The sequence below is a fragment of the Pelodiscus sinensis genome, chromosome 1 (genome assembly GCF_049634645.1).
Source record: "Pelodiscus sinensis isolate JC-2024 chromosome 1, ASM4963464v1, whole genome shotgun sequence".
Classification (NCBI taxonomy): domain Eukaryota; kingdom Metazoa; phylum Chordata; order Testudines; family Trionychidae; genus Pelodiscus; species Pelodiscus sinensis.
In genome coordinates this window covers 29,478,843-29,502,392 of record NC_134711.1, presented here as the reverse complement: position 1 = coordinate 29,502,392, position 23,550 = coordinate 29,478,843, and the positions used below count along the sequence as shown (strand labels likewise).

The 23,550-nt window shown below is 43.8% G+C and overlaps 1 protein-coding gene and 1 long non-coding RNA gene across 6 annotated transcripts in view; one reads left to right on the top strand and one right to left on the bottom strand.

Annotated features, from left to right (window-relative positions):
* The window catches only part of GRAMD4 (GRAM domain containing 4), a 125,373-nt gene extending 114,956 nt beyond the window's left edge, over positions 1-10,417 (bottom strand). For 2 of the 5 annotated variants that reach the window (XM_075927721.1, XM_075927740.1), the window contains exon 1: positions 9,945-10,118. In XM_075927721.1, the coding sequence (XP_075783836.1) occupies positions 9,945-9,973 (29 nt within the window). In that variant the 5' untranslated portion in view covers positions 9,974-10,118. Of the gene's footprint in view, positions 1-9,264; positions 9,385-9,944; positions 10,119-10,311 lie in introns of those variants that run through there. The other 3 variants (XM_075927714.1, XM_075927735.1, XM_075927727.1) reach the window with 3 other exon arrangements.
* LOC142829176 (uncharacterized) lies at positions 10,253-11,544 on the top strand. Its single transcript, XR_012903565.1, has 2 exons — positions 10,253-10,634; positions 11,370-11,544. It is a non-coding gene; the product is annotated as an uncharacterized LOC142829176 (long non-coding RNA).
* Positions 11,545-23,550: the final 12,006 nt, after the last annotated feature.

The following is a 23,550-nucleotide window of genomic DNA, read 5'->3' as shown; positions in this document are numbered from 1 at the left end:
TAAAATCCACTAATTCTGGAACCCCAGAAAAGTAAACCTGGTCTATGTGAAGCCCTGAATCTCAGTCCTCCCTACCCCTTCTCTTCACTCTGTGGGGACTGAAGTGCCAGAAGAATGAGGTGTCTTAGTTGGGGGCCACGGGAGGTATTTGCTTCTCACTTGTGTGGTCCCCAATTGATTTTCCTGTGGTTCAGTGACCCCAGACCTAAAAAAGGTTCCCCACCTCTTCCATAAATAAAGTAAACATTGAAACCTTTAGTGTTGGACATCATATTTTATTTTATTTAAAATGAAGTTTGATAAACTATCATGAGAAAGTTAAAATGCTTAATCTGTTTCATAAATTAAATTAAACCATTCTCACTAGTTTCAACTGGTTCAGAAAATAAGGTCACCGTACCCAGCCTGCCCTTGCGTCCCCTCCCTCCTCCGGCATACAGATCTGTGAATAAGTTAAATCTCAGTAAGTCTGAAAGGTTGCCAACCCCTGCACTAAAAGGTAAGATCTGCATTTTAATTTATTTATTAATGAAGCTGCTCTAAGTAGGACTATTATCGACTTTAAAAAGTAGCACCAGCATTTGGACTCGTACATAGAAGCCAATACATCAAATCTCAGGACTCCATCTCTGAAAGGTTGCTAACACCTGCCCTAGCACATTGCCTGGGAGCCGGAGACGCACGAGCCCTTTCAACTGCTTCTATTCTAAGGCCTTGTGCCTGCCGGGCGGCTGCCAGGCAACAGGTTAGCAGCAGGGCCAGGAGCTGCAAGCCACGTTATGTGAATTCTAAGCCTCCACCCCAGACAACTTTGGGAGGAGGCTAGCCCCCAGGAACTTCCCATCTGCTCCATGTCCCTTCTATTGGCCAGAAGTCAGGGGAGGCAGGACCCCAGGCCAAGCAAAGCTCCCAGCAGCATAGTTCTCAACCCTGCCCCTTCCGTCTGAGGCCCCACCCCTTCTGCCTGAGGCACCGCCCTTTCCAGGTCAGCCCACAGCCAACTCTGAAATTTGTGAAGTGCCTCCCCCTTCCAAAATTATTGCCCACCCCTGTGGTGGATGGTGACAGAGCTATCAAAGCAGCAGTAATGAAGCATAATGAGCGGCCAGTAGGGCAGCAGCAGAGAGCAGCGAGCAGGCAGGTGGCAAATGACAGCAGAGAGAGTAAGATGCCAATTTAAACCACCACCCCCATTCAAGATGGGAGGTGAACTCTGGGTCAGCTCTGACCAAGGACAGCAACTGAGTGCAGAGAAAGGTTGGCCATAGATTTATATTGCTGGACTTTCATTGCTGAGATGAAAAGGACATTACCCAACCTACTTGGGTTGGAACTTTTACTCGTGTTTTTTGTTTAACTCTGTTTGTGGTGTTTTCCGAAATCAATGCCAAATTACTTCCCTCCCTTTCATTAAACGTTTTTCTTTCTATACTCAAGACTCTGTGCTTGGGGAAACATTGCGTCTCAATGGCACTCGGGGGTGATGTGTGAATTTCCCAGATTACTGGGTGGAGGCTAAATCCAGTTCTGTGCTGGATGCATGGAGAGGAACCCCTAGATACTGAACCTGGGCCTGGCTGCTGCTGGCTCCACCTAGCAGAAGGGTTATAGAAGAAAAAGATTATTGTGGCACAGAACATAGGCATGAACGCTTTGGAACAGCCATTTGAACTTGTTCATTTTTTACCTTATTCTCCAAGTCTGTATGAAGACCTGCAAATCTGCATGCATGATCAGGCCCTTTATGCTGTTGCTACTGCTTTCAGAAGACTCAAGTTATTGTTGCTATCATTGCTAGGCTTGACAAATAGAGGAGATTCTGACCAGCCAACTAGCTTGAAAGAGAATTTCAGCAAGTCACGAGCAGTCTTGGCAAGTCTTCTAACATTCCTAAATGGCGTTTCAAATTCATAAACACAAAAGAGCAGCAGAGAAAAGTATTGGAAACGATATCTGCTTGAACAGAGTAGTTTCACTTAAAAAGAGATGTAGATATTTGAACTGTATGAATTGTTGTTGTAGCATGTTGTTCCCAGGATATTAAAGAGACAAGGCAGATGAGAATATCTTTCATTGGACCAACTTCTGTTGGTGAAAGACACGCTTTAGAGCTTTCTGGAGTCTCACAGATAAATGCAAGGTGGAACAGCTTATTTTACAAAAGTAGTAAACACATATACTATTGCCCCAACTACGAGAGCATTATGGTTGTCTGGTTTCACACACAAACTTACACAAGAAAAAAAAAGACAACAAATACACCATTGCTATGTGCAGTGTTACAGATGCCCTGGTCCAGGATGTAAGGGAGAGAAAATGGGGGAGATTTATAAAGGATATTATCCCATCCACCTTCTCTCTCTAAATATACCATATCACCCATGGGGCACATCCTTTTTTTGAAAATGGTCAATCCATATCTGACCTCTCAGTTCTTGTCCTCAAAAGAAAGTTGCACAACACTTTCATAAGTAGCTTAAATTCATAACTGAAACCAATCTTGATAAACAATGGATTTATGAGTTGTCATAATCTGTAAACAACTAATCCATTTATTTTGTGTAACACATGTACAGTTGTGTTAACTGTCCACCTCACCTTGAATGGTCTTATAGTATATATTAACTATTTATGCCAAACAATCTGTTCCACCTTGTATGAATTAGCAGTGACATTCTGGCCTTGCCTACATTATAGAGTTTTGTCAACCCAAGATACACCAATATACAGTGATCTCTGTAATTAGATTGCTGTTACATGCCCACACTGCTCCATGTCAGTGGAGCATATCCACAATAGCACCTCTTGCACAGACACAGAGAGCAACAAAACCGAGTAGCTATCCCATTGTGCAACTGGCAGCAGGGTGCTTTGGGAAGGATTTGCAATGCCTCACAAGGGCAGGTAGTGTGCTGAGCCTAACATTGTTTGAACTGTGCTTTGAACCTTGTTGCTGTGTGTCCCCAAAAAGTAACATGTTTAAAAAACTTTAAAGCAGGGGTGGGAATATAAAATTTTGAATAATTGGCTAATCAGTCGATGCAATTTGCATCGACTGCTCGATTAGTCGATAAGGGCACCTCCACCTTTGAAGTGTAGCGACAGCCCCCGGGACTGATGCTACACTTCAAAGGTGAAAGCACTGCAGGGAGCACAGGGGACCAGCGCGGGACTCAACTAGGCACAGGCCAGCTGGCCATGGGCTACACGTGGCATTTCAAAGTGGCAGCACCACATGGAGCCTGGGGTCTGGCCACGTGATGCTGCTGCTATGAGCATCCCCACTTCTTCCACCCCATTGCTGCAAGGGGGGGGGGGGAAACAATCGACTAGTCGACTAGCTTGTCGACTTACTGGATGGTTGACATGCTAGGAATGTGAATGACTATTCGACTAGGTGGAGAACCTCAGGCCCAGGGGCCAAATGTGGCCTCAAACTTGCCTGGATCCAGCCCCCAAAGCTCAGGGTCTCCTCTCCACATTGGGGAGACCACGCTGGCACTCCAATCCGCTTGCCACCCCACCATCAGGAAGGAGCACACAAAATCTACTAGGCTGGGTCCCCGTAGGCTCTGGTGTGCACAGGGAATGTCTTTCTCCTGCTCAGTCGGGGGCCACGTCAGCGAGGGTTGTTTTTTGCTTCTCACTTGTGGGGTGCCTTTGGCTGATTTTTCTGTGAGTCAGCGGCCTTCCCAACTTAAAAAAGGTTCCCCATCCCTGTTTTAAAGTACAGGGCGTCCCTGTTATAACTTGCCCCAGTATACATCAGTTCTGTACTAATGGTGTAGATGCTTGTAAGAACCGATTTCCTCTCATTCCCCAATTTTACGTTGTACAAAAAAAACCCAATTTGCATAAATGGAAATCGGCCATGAGAAAAAACATTCCCTGCTTTACGTCATTTTTCTATACAACGTAGGAACGTTAAAGACTAGTCGACTCTCCAATAAGTATTTGCTTATCGGAAAGTCTTTTGACTAGTCGATATCCCCCCCCCCCCCGCTGCCTTTATGAACAGCCTCTGCGCAGTTCAAAGGGGCAGCCCTGGAGCCCAGGGTAAGCTGGGGACTCCCCGTGGCATTTCCCCAGAACCCGGGATCAGCTGGGGACTGGGCTGCCCCTTTGAATCACGCAGAGGCGGCGATTTAAAGGGGCAGCCTGCCACACACCTGGTCCGCAGATCAACTGTGCAGCAGGCTGCCCCTTTAAAATGCCAACTCTGCACATTTCAAAGGGGGCAGCTACCGTGGAGCCCAGGGTCAGTTGGGGACTCCCAGCTGATGCCAGGCTCCCCACAGCATTTCCCCAGAACCCAGGATCAGCTAGAGATTTCCCAGCTGACTCTGAAATCCAGGGAAATGCCACAGAGCGCCCAGGATCAGTGGGAGAGTCCCTAGCTGACCCCAGGATCCTAGCAGCATGCAGCTCAGCATGGCACTCCGGGCTCTATGGCTTTGAAATGCACAAAAGCCCCCACTAGGGACTCTTGTGCATCTCAAAGCAGGCAGATGTGTGCAGCCTGGAATCAAAAGAACTTCTCGCCGGCCCGGGTTGTACATGGAGTTCTGCATTCCTCCTTTGAAATGTACATTTCAAAGGAGGAATGTGGAAGTGCCTATCGATTAGTCGATGGAAATTCCGTTGACTAGTCAATTAACCACATTTTAACATACTTAATACAACCATGTTTTTTGGTACGCATCTTGGATGTAAAGCAGGGACACCCTGTAGCACTTGGCAATATAAACAAACTCTCATTGCTGAACACCAACACAAGAATGTATATGGAGGTAGAGGGAGTATGTGATTGGAAATGTGCAATAGGCAACATGTATGTGTGAGAGAGAATGGGTATGTAGCGGAACCATGTCTGGCTGGGATGATTTAGTTGAGATTGTTTCTGCTTTGGATAGGGGGCTGGACTCGACCTCCTGAGGTCTCTTCCAGCCCTTTGATTCTTTGATGCATGTGAGAGACTGCACAGGAATGTGTAGGAGCAAGATAGAGAGAAAGTGTGTGTGTGAATGCGCATGCCTGTGTTGGAGAATGAGCTGTCTAAGTTCAGACAGTAGCCGGATACAAGCAATCCTGAGGCAGAATCTGGTGCCCAGACACTTATGTGGTGTCTCCAATCCAATCACTGACAGTGTGTGGGGAGCACCCTAACATCAGTCTATATCTTCCACATCAGCTCTGCACAGCATAGCAGCATCTGCCCTGCCAGCTAGCTGCTGAGGTCCTAGTGCCAGGGAGAGTAGAAGTACGCGTTAATGTTTTGATTCTGAGTTCTCCCAGGGCTCCTCACCCCACAGACTAAAGATCCTCCTTCCCCCCCCCCCCCAGTAGCTCAAGCAGAAATGCGTTGGCTGCCAGGAGACCGCATGCTCAGCTGGGCTGTAGCTATGTGAGTTATCCACAATATGCAGGTTCAAAACTTCCTGGGGCTCTGAAAGGGGAGGGGAGGATGCAGGACAGCAGAGTTCAAAATAGCGAGTAGAGTGGTCACATTGGACATTATGGAATTCCTTCTGGAGGCCAGTTACTGCAAGATAACAAACACAATGCCTATACAGGCAGTCCCCGGGTTACATACAAGATAGGGACTATACGTTTGTTCTTAAGTTGAATTTGTATGCAAGTCGGAACTGGCCCCAGATTCAGCAGCTGCTGCTGAAACTGACCAGGGGCTGACTACAGGAAGCTGGAGGCAGAATTGCTCTGCCCCCAGCTTCCTGGAATCAGCCACTGATCAGTTTCAACAGCGGCTGAATCTCGAGCCTGGGACAGAACAGCTGGGCTGCCAGGTAGGTCCCTGCAGGACCAACCTGGCAGCACCCCAGCTGCTCTACCCCAGGGTCCACAACAAAAGCCTGGTCTGCTGGGGGGGGGGGGGGCGGCACTAGCTGCGCCCCCTCCTCCCCCCCCCCCCCCCCCGCAGACCAGGGACACAGGGAGCAAAGCCGCAGCAAACTTCTCAGACACTTCGCCAAAGAATCAATGCACACAGACAGACAGTTTCACAAAGAAAAAACAGTTTCTTGACATTTCAACCAGAGTGGGCATTGTCTCAATGACCTTACTACATGCATCCTCCTTCAAAAAGACTTTAACACCAGACTACAAAGGGAAGCCTCAGAATTGTCATTCATGCTTAAATTTGACACTTTATGAATAGGCCTTAATAAAGACGCTAATTATCTTACCCATTACAAAGATAGCTTCCCAATTATCACCCCTAATATCATCTCATAGACACTAATCTCCCCCCCGTTCTAAAATCTGATTTGTCAATTTTATATGTGTTCACTTTTTTTTATTGTATTCCTTTGGTATATATGGTCATGCCAATTTTCTTCCACAATTTGATTTGAGGAAGTGGGTCTGGCCCACGAAAGCTCAGCACCTAATAAACCATCTTGTTAGTCTTTAAAGTGCTGCATAGTTTTTACTTAAGGTAGTTTCTGTTCCAGTCTTCACCTCACCACCACCACCCACAACTGTCTGCTGTTCTTGAAATAAGACAGACAAGGTGGGTGAAGTAATATATTTTACTGGGCCAAGGCCTGTTGGTGAAAGACACACATTTTTAGCTTCTTCCTAGACCTGACGAAGAGTTCTGTGTAGACTCAATAGCTTGTCTCTTTTACCAACAGGAGTTGATCCAATAAAAGATATTACCTAACCCACTTTGATCCCAGGATGAGACACACACACAACACTGCTACAACACTGCAAACATTCTTGAAATAATGCAGGAACTGCCCTTTTATGGGTCTTACACTGAGCTACGTAACTTCTTTAAGGTCATCCTGTGAGCTCTATATATGGAGAGATGCATACTTCAGTGCCTGCCTTAGTATAACCGAACTAAGATGCTGTGTTAAATATCAATGTTATGCTTGAGATGACAGACCATTTAACACTTAATAAAAGGACTATCTTACTCTGTCCTGCTCTAATTGCTTCCCCCCCCCCCAGGGGAAAGGTTATCTGGAAAACAAAATCTGGATTGAGTGCCAAGGACCTCCTGCCATCATCTGGCAGAGGTTTAAGAAGAAGTCATAAGGAAAGAAAAAGCATGGCCTAATAATCCTATTGTTTGACAACAACCTCCAGTTGCATTAAATTCTACAATCTAACAGTAACCTCCAGGCATCTCTTCCTGATGCTCCTCCAATTACCCCTAGCCTGACAGCATAACTCCTTCAAGAACCTGCTGTCTTCACCCGATTCCCCCACAATAACCCAAAAACCTGAGTGGAGGGATGTACAAACACAAAGGAGGGATGGGACTCAGCATGACAGCCAAGTCCTGCGATCTGAGACAAAAAGCTTAATGTGATACATCTCCCAAGTCAGATAGGAACAATACTAGAGAAGACAACATCTTCCACTCCCCATCCCCAAAAGACCCACCAGTAACTACAAAGTCTGTTTCCTATGATTTACCCTGGCTCCTGTAGGTACAAGGCAGACAAAAGCTCTTTTTCCACTTAAGATATCCTTAAAGCCAAGAAGCATTTCTTGACAAGTTTACAACCAATGGTCACCAGAAAAGAAACCTAGGTGCCTAGGGTATGACAGCATGTTGCTCCTCACTGGAATAGGGCCTAATGCTGTGCTTCTGTGTTAAGGTATGAAAACCTGAAAGTGAACTAGATTTCCTAGTTCATCTTCCCCATTCACATTACATCTATTTTACACATTCCCCTCCTCCTTCACAATAGGCAGCACAAGGAAGTGCTGACATGTAAATAAGATGTTACCTTGCATAACTGCTCATGTTACATTAGACTGAGTGTTTCAAACTATACATTTAAAACTAACATTGCTACTTCAAGCTATCATAAGATTTCCATAAAAAATATATTTCTGGAAGCCAATGATTTTCCACATGGATATAATTTTGTTAGTAACTGCAGAAAGGCACCTGGACGTGCTCAAGGAAGTTTGCTGTACAGATCTCTAACATTTTAAAGAGAAGAGTCAAATAAGTATTTAACTTCTGTAGATAAAAATTCTAAGGCAGAAGTATGAAACAGCTCTAGCATATATGACATTCTAACAATTAGATTCCTTAAATTAGTAAACACGCTCATCTCCCTCCCCCATTCTGACATGAAAGCTAAGGTCTAATGCAATCAATCTTTCCTATCCTTCCCACTTACCCCCCAAGCACACATGCTTAACAACTAAGTTTACTCACCCTAACATGTATTCATATAGACTTTACAGCTTCAGTAGTTCAACTTATAGAGTAAGTTTTCCAAAAAAAATTAGAGTAATCACTTACTCCTTACGTACAAATAAACTTAGTGAAGGTTGCAGAGCAGAATCTACCAATATATTTGCCAAAATATGTACCCACCAGAAGACCATTTCCTCAATAAGCTTACTGGCACACAGCTTAGCTTGTATATTAACCTAATGAAGTAACTAGACATTAAAAAAAGAATGCCTTGCAGTGGGTCTTACTTCACGAGGCAATTATTTTCAAATGAAAATATAGTCAGTTCGTATGAAGTAACCAGACTAGGCTCTTTATTCAAGACACTGGTGATATAGTCAAGGCAGTATTATGCAGGTCACTCCGGTCCCTCACTTCTGCTCCAGGAGAGACCCTACCAGCCAGCCCAAGAAATGCATTACACTGCTAAGGACCAGCTGTCATTTGCACAGCACAGTGAACTCAACATCCGAAAATGGGCAGGTCTGCCAGGGACACTTTACTATGAGCCCCATCTTCCCTTCAAAAATGAAGGCAACCTGAAAGGAAGCTTGCTATTGTGTGCTAAAGGTTCATCTGAATTTCCCCCAGTTTCTGATCCTGAAGGTAAACTATTGATATCTTCCACAGCGTATTTACATAAAACTATTAATTCTTACTTTATTGCTATTAACAAAAAAGAAAAAATAAATTCATAAGGTTTTTCTTTTTTGTAAACTCTGATGTACTGAACTCATTGAGCAGAATCTACAGCTAAACATTCTCCAAAATTAGGACCAGAAATAATTTTAACAATTAGCATGTGGAGGAAGCTGGATAAAGCATAACAAAAGCAACCACGAGCCCAAAAAAGTAGATCGTTATTCTCTCCATTTTACACATGGAGAAAAACTCGGAGAGGATAGTTGCCAGAGGTCACGAAGAAAGTAAGTGGAACAAAAACAAACCCCAAAGGCTTCCCTTTCTAACCACACTGCAAATAAACCGACCAGCCACCTCCCTGCTCCGAAAAGATAGGCAACAGCATACATACTTACACAGCGCTGCTTTCACCAGAAAAAACACAGTCCCATCATCCGCACAAACAGGGCGCTGCTTCCACACGGTAAGATACAGCACATCCATCAATATTCAGGCTGCTGCTGTCACACCCAATAGTGAAATATATCCCCCCAATACTGAATAGACACCACAACCCCCGCCCCCCATATACGGCCTGTAGCCACACACGAATCCACACAATTGCATGCTAATTGTGCAGCACAGCAGAGCGGCTCCTTCTCCCACCCCGCTCGTACCCAAGGGGGCACCACAACCGCACACAACACACTTCACCCTCCCCATACCGAAAGCATCACACAAATGACATCGGCATCTTCACAGGGCGCTGCTCCCGCAGGCCCAGGCAAGGGGGGTTCACGCAGAGAGGAGCCAGCCCCTTCCACAAGCTCTCTGGGGGCGGCGGCGAGCTGCCCCGCGCGCCGGACAAAGGGCGGCAGAGGCCCCACGGACGGGGGGCGGCCGCAGCTCTCTGCCCCGGGACTGAATTTGGGGGCGCAGCGCGGGTGTCCCCTCATCCCCCGGAGGGAGCTGGGACTCGCTGGGCGGAGAGGCAGGGGGAGCGGCTCCTTCACGGGGCGGAGAGAGGGGCTCCCTCAGGCCTCCCCGGGGGGGGGTCCCCAGTCCCCGCCATCCCTCCCGGGCGCGGCGGACTCACCCGGCCCGGCACTCGGCGCACACTCGCATTCACGCGGACGGCGCGACCCCGTCCAGCTCCCCGCCCACCGCCAGGGGACGCCCGGCGCCGAGGGACCCCGCTGCCGCTGCTGGGCCAGGCAGCCCCACACCCCGCCGCTGCCCGTCTGCCTCCCTCCTCTGGCGCCGGGCCCGCGCCGCCAGCCCTGCCCTGCGCAGCCGCGCCCCGCCCCTCACGCGTCAGCGCTCCGGGGGGGGGGGGGGAAGCTCTCCGGGGAGCGCTGGTGGTGCCCCCCCCGCTGCACCGGGCGGAGGCAGCCTGGGCCGCCCAGCTGAGTCCTTCCAATCCGCGCTGCTGAGGAACCCCAGCGCGCCCCGCCCCCGGGCACCTGCTGGGATCGCCTGCGAGGGCGTCTCGCCTGGCCGGCTGGGCTGCCATCTGCTAGTGCCCGGGCTTCTCTCCAGCCGCCCTGGGCCGCGGCTCCGCCATGGCAACCACACGCCATTTTTATGGGGGAGGCTCCCAGAAAGCCTCCAGCACAGCCCGGGCCCTGGTGCGGCTTTACCCTCCCGCAGGGCGGCTGTCCCTCTGCGGGGACTTGGCTCGCGTGAATAGCTCCCTTGCTGTCAGCTGGGCTCCTGTGCAAGGCTGGGGGGTCCCTGCTCACGGGGCGCCGCAGGCTGGGGCTCTGATCCTGCAAACATGGGTCAGGTGAGTGGTCCCATTGACAGCAGTGGTGCTATTCATGTTAGTGATGTGACTCACGTGCATACATGTCTGCGGTTAGGCTCTCAGAAGACATAAAGAAGGTGGAAGAAAAGTCATTCAAATATACATATTTAATATCTACATTATTGATACATAAGTATTGTAATTAGTAAACATTACATACCTTTGTTATATGTTACATATAATTTATACATTTTATATCTATATTATACAGATGTATTGCAGTTATTTAGTAAACATTGCATACTTTTGTTATACATTATATATAATTATGCATTATTTGCATATTGTGATATATGTAATCTGTTTAGTACACTGTAGATTATAGACAGTTATACCACTTATGACCCTATTATCAAAAGCATCTTGACTTTCAGTACACAAGGAATAAATACATAATTGGACACGTGTGCAATTTAAACAATATGTCAGACACTCTTTGTGATGCATTGATATACCTCATTCTGTGTTTCAAGTAGAATGGAGACAGGATTTAGCTTCTTGTGTTGTATCCTTCAGACTCTTCCAAGGGATGACCTCAACTTATATATTTTTTCAGTCTCCTTTCAGGGTAGTGGTGGTTGTTGGAGTTTTGGTTTGCTTTTTTGTTCACTTGGTGATGATTCATTACATGTTCCTCATCCTCCAACATTATTGTGTTTCACGTCATCTTGTGCCCTTTAATTCACATGATGCTTTTTATTTTTACATTATCAGGAATTTATGAATCAAAAGGTGGAGGAGTCAATCCATGCAGTGGATGAGTCAGCTAGTGGAAAATCAAACCAGGAGGGAGTTTGTGCAATTGCATATCGCATTTACAAATATGGTTTCATTCATCCTCATATGCTGATCCTATTACTACTAATAAAACTCTGGTTTCTTAAACTGATACTACACTGGGAACCTTGTTTGGTCTTCCTGGGGTTTTACTCCATTTCCTCGATATCAGCTTTATGACAGCTTAATGTTTTCCTGATTTTTTTTCTATTTCACTGAATTCATGCTAGTTACAGTTAGAATGTGTTAACATGAATATCCATCATACAGATACTTTCTTTGTTCGTAGTATTAAATGTGCAAGGAAATAACAGTTTACTCGTCCAGCAGCAAATTAATTTTTCCTTACATATTAGTAAGTTGTTCTAGTTATTTAACTTTTCTGTAAATTCCATCCCTGTTTGTTCCTTAATCCTCACCTGAACTATATTGCCATGGTGTTGTGGTAATATTTCAGGAGCAGGAACTCTAAATTGAGATATTGAAATATTTTATTGGGGCATGGGGACAGACTACTTTAGCCATAAAATGAGATCCAGGAGCACATTCCTGACATGTAGGTACAGCTATGTATTAGCACTGTAACTAATTTGAACTATTAACAGGAAAGAAAAAAAAGGGAGGCATGAAAGTATTTGAAGCCAATAAAACAGTGACATAAATTGTTCTTCTTGGTCTCTTATGTCCAATTTAAGATCAGGAGGTTATTTTCCATCTCATTTTTCAATCTTCTGCACTTCTTGATGCTTGAATCATCCCTCCATGAAGCAGCAGTGACTCCTCTCTGTGACTGTCAAAAGTGCTGTTCTGGCAGGATACATTTTCTCAGTCCATTCTCTCTTCAGTTTCCTCAGAAGACTTCTTGTCTTTCTTGTTCTCCCAGCTCTTCTCTCGTGCTTCTCAGCTGTTGTTTCTGTCTTCTATCCATTGTTTCTGTCTATCATCTCAAGCTCCCCACTTCTTTCCTTTTTTGCCCTCTCATGCCTGCTCCTTCAATTCTCCAGCCCCCTTACTATGTCCTCCCCCTCCTTTTCTCCCTCAGTCCCTCTCTGCTTTTACATTCTCTTTGCTCTCTGCCCTCATTCATTCCACTTTACATGCCATAGTTTTTCTCTTTTTGCTCCCTAATTCCATGTCTCAATTTGCCATTCTGGCCTCCTCATTCTGTTCATACCTTGCCCTTTTCCACTGCACTCCACCCCATCTCCTGGTTTACATACCCACATTAATCCATTCTAGATCTTCCATTTCCCAGATGCCACATGGATGCTGACTCATACTGCTAGTCCAGTCCTATGGCATCTCCTGATCAGCACTTTGTCACATTCTCAAGTACTCTTCTCCCTACCCTACCAGAAGCACATGTAAAGTTAAGCACTGTATCAGGTGGAGGGAGGAATAGAGAGCACTGACTGAACTGAATGTTCAGGAGGATTCGGAAGTGGTCTCCTGAAAGTAACATGTTGAGCCTTCACTCCTCAGTATGAATGTAGAGAAGCAAGAGGACTATCCTAAAGCCCTCAAAAGTGCCAGAGGACTACTCTGGATCATGACTATCAGCATTGTCTCTCAACTTCTGATTATCTTTTTTGTCTCTGATTTCTTTTGTGTTGAGTTCCTTACCCTTGAATTAACAGGATACTGTCAATTTAAAAAATAATTTTCTGTCTGAATGCTTTTAGCTACTGTTAATATAAGTAACACCTAAGAGTACTGGAACTGAAATACATTGGAGGGGAGTGTATTTCTCTGTCTCCAGTTTGCTTCTTTTGTACATTAGGCAGCATGTTTTATATAGTTATGGTCAGTATTTTCCCTCGCCAGTTAATTAGGCTCAAATTCTAAAGAGCTCAGTGTAGATGCAAGGTCGCCCTCTATGGAGGTAATTGCAGGACAGGGGTGTTAGCTAGTTTCCCTTGTTTCTATACAGCAGCTAGTGAGAAAAAATGCTTTCAGAAATAGGAAAGATGTGACTGTGGAACCACATGTATCATCAGGAACGGGGGGGTGCTGAGGGGCAGCTGTGTGCTGACAAAAGGCTATGGTAGACAGTGTCCTTTACCTCAGTGTGCATTAGTAATTCAACTGAATGCTAAAGCCAAGTGTTAGGTTAGGATCTTTAAATAAGAATTATAATAAAAAAACCTAATTAACAATTTAACTATCTTCTCCTTAACAAAATAATAAATCTGATGAGCCGTTGGCTGGAGTCAAAATCGGTTGCATCCCACAGTATCCACCTCCACTTTTTGGCAGCGTATCTGAGTCAGAAAGAGTGGGGGAATTTGTATGCCTCCTACAGCAGCTCAACATTTTTCTTTGTGGTGAATGTTAATCATCACCCTTATGTCATTTCACAGACCCTCTTTAAAATATGATCGGTCATGGATGAATATTATATCTTTCTAAATATCTCCAGCACTACATGTTAAAAAGTTTATCTCAATCTACAATAAATTTGCAAATGGTCCTTGTAATAATAAACACATTCTGCTGTTACTTATTGACAGTTTGCTTTTTCTTGTACAAACATAAAGGATACAGTCTATACCACAAAGAGCTTAACATTGAAATGAGATATGACATTTCAGACATATCTTACATAAGTTGGAAGATTAGTGTCAAAATGCTGCAGCGGATCATCACCAAAAGACTTAGTGAAAGAAATGTGTGTTGTGGAAGGATGTCATTTAGAGTTAGCAGAGGTTGGTTCAAGCATATAGGGGTCCTGGGAAGAAGATACAAAGAGTAGAGTGACAGAAAGATATCAATAGAGTGCTGCACAGATACAAATTTTGTATCTATAGCTGTATCTGCAAAAATGAGCCATGGATATCCACAGTGATATCTATTGAGGTGGATACCTGCAGATATAAAATGGATATCTGCAAATTTGCAAAGTTCTAGATACAAAATTTATAACCACACCCGTACCCACAAAAATGAGCTACATATATTTGCAGCCACATATGTGGATATCTGAGGATACAAAGCTGATATCCACAGATTTGCAGGGTTCTAGATATGAAGGTGTCAGTAGGGTGGAGGCTTAGGAGGAACATTCAGCAGGCATTGCAAGGGAGAATAAGAGACATTGAGTACATAAATGTAGGCAATTATGTAGAGGCTCAAAAATCAGGATAAGACTATTGGATTTGACATGGGAAGGTCAGAGGAAGCCAGAGAATGGAAGAGGAAGGCTATTTTAGCAGCATTTCATCACTGGCAGGGATGAAATGAGATACAGGGACTAGGTCTTAGAGAAGAGATGGGCAATATTTTTTTATCAGGGGCCACTTGAAGATTTTGGTATGTGGTCAAGGGTCGCACTTTTCTATGGAGGGTGTGCAGGGTCTCGGACAGAGGTTGGTGCAGACAGGCTCTTGGGGTAAGGGACTGGGGTGCAGGAGGGGGTGTGGGGTCTGAGAAGGAGTGTGGGTGAAGGAGGGGATTGTGACCTGGGGCAGGGGATTGTGCTGCCAGGCCTGGGACGAAGTATGGGTGCAGGAGAGGATTCTGTCCTGGGGAAGGAATGTAGGAGGGCATGCAGGATCTGAGAGGGAGTTGTGACCTGGAAGAGGGGGGATGCAGAGGGTTTGGGTGATGACCTGGGGCAGGGGAATAGGGTTCACAGTCAGGAAGGAACTTTGGCTACAGGAGAAGATTCTGGCCTGGGAATGGCTCTAAGAGGGAGTACAGTGTCTGGGTGGGAGTTGTGACCGGGGGGGTTGCAGAAGGTTTAGGTGGTGATCTTGGGCAGGCAGTTGGAATGCGAGAGGGGGTGGGATGCCAGAGGCAGGCTCTGACCTGGAGGCACTTACCTAGGCAGTTCCCAGCCAGCAGTCTTGCAGGACCCCGAGGCAAGCTCCATGCTGGCCACTGCCTGTGACTCTCTGCTCCAAGTGAAGGGAGAAGCTTTGTGCACTGACCCCATTCCCAGTACAATTTCTCAGCTTCCATTGGCCAATTTCCAGCCAATGGGAGTTGAGAAATTGTGCAGGGGTGGGGCAACATGCAGTGCCTCCTCTGGGGCCTGAAACAGCGACCCACAAGGAGTAGCCAGCTGCTTAAAGCAGAGTGGGGTTGCTTTGTACCTCAAGGTCCCAGCAGGGCAGCCCGCAAGTTGGATCTGGTGGCCTGATCTGACTCATGGGCCACATCTTGCCCGCCCCTACCTTAAAGGAAGATGTTGCAGCAGTTGATGCTATTTTGAAATTGAAACAAAAGTATTAGCAGTTGGGAAAGGACACATTATATACATGTTTATTACTCTGAAACAAAGTTGGCAAGAGAAAGGATGTGGATGACAGTGGAGGAGTTCATATCAACACAGTGTTACAGTTTCGACTGAAGAGAACAGTGAATTACCACAAAGACAGAAAGGAGGAGAAGACTTGGTTAGTTCCCAACTTGCTGAGTTTGAGAGGTGATAGACATCCAAGTGGAGAAGTTAAAGAGGCAGTGGAAGATCTGAGATTGTCAACTCTGTGGGTTAGGGGGCCATGTCTTCCTATTGTCTTCCATACAGCACCTAGCACAAGAGTGCTGTTTTGTTGACTGATATTTATATAAGCATTAAAATATGTCTGTACTGCATATTAAAGATACAGGAAGAAATGCAGCAGCCACCTAATCTCCCCCCTGCTCCTCAAAAATAAAAGATTCTGTGCATGTACCAACCCCCCAACCCAATGCTGGTTGCTATTCTCTTATTGTTAAATGAGTATATTCAATGAGGGAGAGAAGTCAGTGTGAAGAGACAGATTTAAGCATTATCAGTATAGAGGAGCTAATGGAACCCATGCATGAAGGAGCTCATCCAGCAATTGGTACAGAGAAAGAAGAGGAGGGGATGAAGAATAGAATCCTTGGAGACCTCAACAGAGAGTGGGAAGGAGGAAAGGCAGTCACCAATGGATATGAGGAAGGAGAATGTGGGGAGAGCATAGTCATGAGAACTAGTGGCAAACGTGGGAGTGATCAGCTGTGTCTAAAATGAGATATAGTACTGTTAATACACAAATGCAAGTTTTGGATGAAAGGGCTCTCACTGGCTTAGTCAAGGACATGTTGGTTGCTCTTAACTCACATGTTAGAGCTGCTGCTTTTGAGCCAAGAAGTTACTCATTTGAGCCTTGCAGTAATTTTCAAAGTGAGTTCAGTTTCAGGTTATCAGAGCTCAGACACTAGGGCTGTGTCTAGACTGGCAGCTGTCTACACTTGCCAGCTGTCTACACTGGCCGCTTGAATTTCTGCAAGAACACTGACGATCTCGTAAGAAATCAGTGCTTCTTGGGGAAATACTATGCTGCTCCTGTTCGGGCAAAAGTCCTTTTGCACAAAAGCTTTTGCACAAAAGGGTCAGTGTAGACAGCTCAGATTTGTTTTGCGCAAAAAAGCCCCAATCACAAAAATGGTGATCGGGGCTTTCTTGTGCAAAACCGCGTCTGGATTGGCACGGACGCTTTTCTGCAAAAAGTGCTCTTGCGAAACAGCGTCCGTGCCAATCTAGATGCTCTTTTCCGCAAATGCTTGTAACGGAAAACTTTTCCGTTAAAAGCATTTGCAGAAAATCATGCCAGTCTAGACGTAGCCTAGTAGTGTGCTCCTAGTTTCTGACCACCAGGTGGAAACCAGTCAGAAACTACCACCACAATGTTGCATTACGTATTTTTCCACCTGATCATTTGATTTTTATCTCTGGCATAATGGTTGCAGTGAAGGAGATTGTCTCAGGTTCAGAGGTGTTAGCATCCTTGCTTGATGTAAAATCTTTGGGAAAGGGAATTTTGTTTTATGTCTATATGACATCTATCACAATGCTGTTCTGGACTATGAGTGGAGCTCTTAGGGGTTACTTTAGTACAAATAAATATTAATATGCATGCATGTTTATTTGGCAATCTACATTTCTGTTAATCAGTTTAGTTGGCATAGTCCCAATGGTCAGACCCCTCACTGAAGGCCATAGTAGGTACTCAGTCAAGGTGAGCTTTAGCATTTTGAAGATACCTTTGATTCCAATTGTATGTGCTGGCATTTATAATAGGTATTCTAAGAATAACTGAATGCTGCAGTGAGAAGAAGCATGAGGGAACTCAATATGTTGACAATGTCCCTTTAAATACAGTAGTTCTGAGGTAACTTTTAATGCCAACATTTCACCTAATCTGGAGACAGTATGATCTAATGGTAAGAGCAGGTTATCTTGCATTCTATTCCTGTTCTTACTGATATGCTATGTGGCATGAGGAAGACCACTTAAACTCCATGGTCTCTTAATTTCCCCATCTGTAAAATGGGTTATTATAATATTTACTCTCCTTTGTAAAGTACTTGGAGATCGTTACATGAAAGTTGCTATGTAAGTGCTAAGTATTATTATTAATGTATATATTAAAATTATCACTTTATTTTCGTGATCCCTACTAATCTCTTCCTTGTATGGTGTCAAATATTAGAGAGATAGCCATGTTAGTCTGGATCTGCAAAAGCGACAAGGAGTCCTGTAGCACCTTATAGACTAACAGATGTATGGAAACATAAGCTTTCATGGGCAAAGACCCACTTCATCAGATGCACTTGATGAAGTCGGTCTTTGCCCAAGAAAGCTTATGCTCCGATACATCTGTTAGTCTATAAGGTGCTACCGGACTCCTTGTTGCTCTTCCTTGTAGTTTCTAGCAGAGTATGCAAATTTGAGTCTGTACCTATTTACTTCTTTTCTACTTCAACCCAGAATTCCTGAGTTTAATTTTTACACTCTGAGGAAGCTACAATTTACAATAATGATAAAGAAGCCTTCACTTATTCCAGGCCTTTTTGTTAATAGCACACATTCTGCTGATTTTAATGAGTTTTCTGAAATGTAGAGAGGATTGTATACTTTTGGGTAAGGTAATCTGAAAAATAAAACCTGATTTAAAGTTACTCATTTAAAAGAAACTCTACTCATGGTTTATTATAGGTGTACACATACCAGCCACAGCCTCTACTCAATTTTCAAGGGAAACGCCCTTTTAGATCAATAAAAATTCCCTGCATAGAGTAAGCACTTTGTGATATTTATTGTTCCATTGGAGTCTTATTTGAGTGAGTGAGCGTGCGTCTCACATGTGCACCCATGACATTGACAGTTTAAAAGTCTTTCTGTACTTTTTTCCACAGTAAGATAACTGAACTCTTCATAACAAAAGTGCATTAGCTCTTTTGTGGGTACTACAATCATTGCAACTGTTGTAGGCTGCCTTTGTGGTAGTATAGGTGTGATCTTTGCCCATATTCTTCCATCTGGATTGATAACAGATGGCTGTGAGGAGAGTCCTGAGTTTTTGCAAGTGTGAAATAAAATGGAAAAAAATACAATTAAACAATAATAACAACAGAAAACTTTATGCCACGACAGCAGCTCCTGTCCTATGGGTCTGGACTCATCTCCTTACACTTGGTGTTGTGATCTAGTGCACAGAATCTCAGTGTCGCTCAGCTTTGGCCCAGCTGCCCCTCCATCATGATAGGCCTTCTGGGCCACATTTGAGTGAGTGGTGCTGCAACCCCAAGTGCCAGATCATAGGGCCCAGGTCAGGGAGCCCAGACCAGCCCCACCAGACAGAAGCCACCACTGTGGAATAGGCTTATTCTGCAATGCCCTGAGGCCTCCCACACATTTCCCTGGGTCAGGATCAAATAGCCCACTCCCTGGGCCAGCCACAGAAATACCTAGTGGCAGGACCCAATATATACCCCTTCGAGCCGCCAACAACAAAATAAAACCCAATTAAAATAAAACTGAAAAAATATGCAAATTAAAAAGAATTATTGTGAGGCTTTAGCAATAAAGCTTCTACCACACAAGGTTTTTAGAACCATGTATATTTTACCCAGTCCATCTGGTATGACCACAGAAAGTATTTGGGATGAGGCCAGAGCAGCATAAAAGGACACTGAAAGCCTCAGTCTGGCTGGAGGAAGATTGCCCTGGCGCACACACCATGGAAGCCAGCCAGAAGAATATCTTCCAGTGGCCCCCCACCAAGCCTTGGCTGGGGCCACAAGTGAGATTCCAGGGTTAGTGCTATGGAAATTCCCATTACACAGCCTGAAGACCTTGCTGAATCAGGCCCCCTGGTGACTCAATCCTGCCTTAATCTCCTCTCCCATGCTTCACCAGTTGCAAGTCCTGGGTTGTGCCTTTTTCTTTCTATATATTTGGTCATGGCTAACAATGTATTTTGGAGAGATGCTTTTTTTTTCATCACCAATGTAAAATATACCATGAGACTTCAGTAGCTCTTCCATTGAATATAATATAATGAATGGTTCAAAATATAATTATAATAAGCTTAGAGAACTGATACCTCTTATTTGTACTATTGGGAGCACTGAGAAACCAGGGTGCCTCATTGTACTAGGTGATGTACAAACATAAGAGAGGGAGTTGGAGTATATTCTTTTAGTTTCCCCAATGACTGTAAATAGTTAAAAATACAGTGTGGTTTATAAAAGCCCTGGTATTAATACTTTATCAGGAGACAGGCCTATTTTTTTTTAATTCTCCAATATATAATAGCAGTAGAACTGGATATTATTCCTGAAGCTGGTTGCTTATGAATGTAGTGTTTACATCCATTTTTGCATTAGCATTTCTGTGGCTTTGTAAATGCTAAAGAAGATTTGTACAGGCCTGAGTGCTATTATACGGTTGCTGAGCTACTGGGATGCTTTGTTTTCTTTTTCACAAAGCTAAATTGCTCTAAACTCTGCTTGAGGTCATCTCCCTATAGGAAGTTGGCAGATTGTAATACCTGTCTGGGAATGCAGGACTCCTCTGCTAAATCACCCGATGGACAGGACAGGTGCTCAATCCTGCATTAAGATTCATGACAATTACTACTAACTGGTTGCCAGGTGACTCTAGCTAGTGCCAACCAGGATATAAAGGGGTTAGCAGCCTCCCTTGGTGTAAAGGGATCTAGGACAAAGGAGGGCAATTCCAGAAACAGAAGAGCACTTTCTGTTGTGATAATTTAATTTATTAATGGCACCAAATTAGTAGTGAGTTTGTACCTAACTCAAGATCTGTGTACTTTATGAAGTATGAGTTAGGGACTCACCCTATGCACACAGCCCTTAATGTAAATTTATCTTTTCTTTGCATACTCAGGACTAGCCTGGGTAGTAAGGATGTAATATAATACCATAGGTCTCATGGGATATGGAACTCTTCTGGGGCGAATTAGGCGCTGAATGTTGATTTCAGGCTTCTGCTATGTACTATACTAGAAGTGCTCTTAAAATATTGTGTGTATTGGTCTGTGGAAAACATTAATTCTTTTTGCACATATTAGCCTTTGGTCAAGCTGTTCAGTATTGTGGGTTTCGAAAATAGATGCTCATGGTGTTATTAACATGCATCTATATGTAATTATGAGAGGATTTTTTAAAAAATACTCTTATTTATACATACTAAATCCTCAAAGAATATAGAGACTGATTTTCAAAAGTGCTGGACATCCCAAACTCAAGCTGAAGCTAATGTTTGTCCAGCATCTCTGACAAAAACAGACCCGTGGGGCTCAATTCAGATTAAACGTTGTTTTCAATACCCATCATGAAAGTAACAGTATTTAGCCTTCTCAGAAAAGCTTTTTATCTACCAATAGTTTGCTTTTCTATTAGCCAAACATTTCTTTCTCCGTATGTTATAACTGGTCTGAACTTTACTTTCTCTTCTTTAAAAATCCAAATTGTGCATCCTGTACACAGTACTAAATGACTCAGATTTCTTTAATTGTGCATCAGCATCTGTGATGTCACTATAACCCTGAGGATAGTTTACAATTCTGGCAGAAGGAACATAAACCTTGTTTTTATGGGCCTCAGAAAAAAATGGCTATTTCTGATATTTAAAATATATGTTTTCCCCAAACTACATATGTATACTCAAATAGGAAAACACACACAAGCATAGGAACGGTCATATGGTTGGGGGCAAAGTCCTCTGGCTGTAATAACTCAAAATTAGTTTCTGATATTGTCTCTTATAGAGTTACATAGGATTTGTGCAAGTATTATACAAGCTGGCAGCTACTTAGTTGATCCCAGCTTGTGTAACACTTGCATATACATAACTCTAGGGCAGATCATTTTTTAATCTTCTCACAGTCAAATGAATCTGGTTAGAATCAATAGGAAGTGCATTAATTCATCCAAACAGAATTTGGCTGTCAGTGATTAAATGATCATTTTTTGAAAAATGCCATATTTTAAATACATTGGTGTCAGGGCTGTTCCCTGCTCTGGCACTCCAAGTGCAGAAGATGGGGGCCCTGCAAGAAACCTTAAATACTTTGCCTCTGAAGGCTCTGCTTACAAAAACTACCCAGAGTCATAGAGTCACTGATTTTTTTTGGGGGGGAGGGGGGGGTAACTGACACTACCAAGGGAACAAAAGAAAAAAAACCCTTTCTTCTTGAACCCAGGAAGGAAGCACTTGGACTTCTTTCAGAGGGGTACCCCAAGCTCCTTTACCACAGAAGAGAGCTTGAAAAAACAAAGAGAAAATATACTGCAGTCTCTGGTAGCTGACCGCTCAGTCATAGGCAGGAAGACACACACACAAACAGACCTCCTATTTCTTTCCAGGACATGAGAATCAAATCATCGCCTTAAAAAAAGGTGATTTTATTAACAAAGCAAAAAGATATATTTGATAAAGCATACTTGGTTGCTAGGTGTTACAGATCAACTGAGCAAAACAAATTAAAACACAGAGAACATCTCTGGGTACACTTTTAGATAGTCAATGGGGGAGGGAAGGCATAGATTCACACAGAGAAGTTTAACCAGATAACCAACACAAAGAAAAATACCCTGATTGCAACTAAATATACTTTTTCCCTTTACTTATATCCATTCTGATCTGTACTTCAAGGTCCAGTTCACTCCCTTGTCCAATATTTCTTATAGGTATGGTAAGACTGATTACAGCATCTGCTCCCTCCAGCCCTTAACTTAGAAGACACAAAGGAAGAGCAGACCAGGTATCTATAGCCAATTCAAATGTCAGCACTGTATCATCATTGGTTCTTCTGGCCCCCTGCCAACACCTTTACTAGCTACCTGAGTTTAACCCCTTAGCCACTGGTTGCTGGCCAACACTCCTCCTATCCATCACAAATGGATTCATGTTCTCTTTAATTTTTCCATCCATGTGTGGAATAAATTTTGTTAAGTTCACTAAGGCATGTGTGATGTGCACCACCAGCAGAAACACATGCTACCAGCTGTGTGTGCTCTGCTAATCAGCATTTGAATCTCTCCTGGGTGGTGGCCCAAGTATTCTGCTTACAAGGAACACTGCAGTGAATTCTCCTTACTAGATTTTTTTTTTAATTATGGTCTGTTAAAAAGGAAGCCAAGATAGAGAAGGTAGAAGAATTGGTATCTGCCAATCTCCATGCTTCTCTGCAATTGCAGGAAATTAGTCATTTGAAATAAGCTCATCTTGTCCTAATAAATGATCCCTACTTAGGGCTCGAGAAGAAGGCAAATATAACATCACCACTACTGTCTGTAACAATATATGCCAGAATGACACATTTTAACTCTGAAGGAATTCTATCAGTTCATGTATGTGAGCAAGCATCCCCACATGTATCACACAGAATCATCACTACTGAAACCCATTTATACCCTAAGGTACACTTGAGATCCAAGTAATCTAAAGGGGTCAATTTCTTTTCTATAATTGTATTGTGAGTCCTAACAGTACCTGTTAAGTTTAGAGAATTCATGTTGAGTACCTTTAAGAAAGAATAACATGTATCATAGAAAGGAATGGACTGAAGTTTGCAGTAATACAGTGTTCCAATAATAGCTCCATCACTTGATGGCAGTCTGGCCATGCCTAAACCGCACATTACAAATGTTTTGTCTCTTCTTTTATAAATGTTTCTGAACAGATGAAAGAACCCATTAAGACAAGCTTTTATTTTTTTACCATGGGAACATACTGTAATTTGCAGCCCTTCTTTGTTTTTGGAGATGGTAACACAAAGAGTAGAAGGAAATTTCAATTTAAGCTCCTTGACACGAAGGATTAAAGCCAGATTTGCTT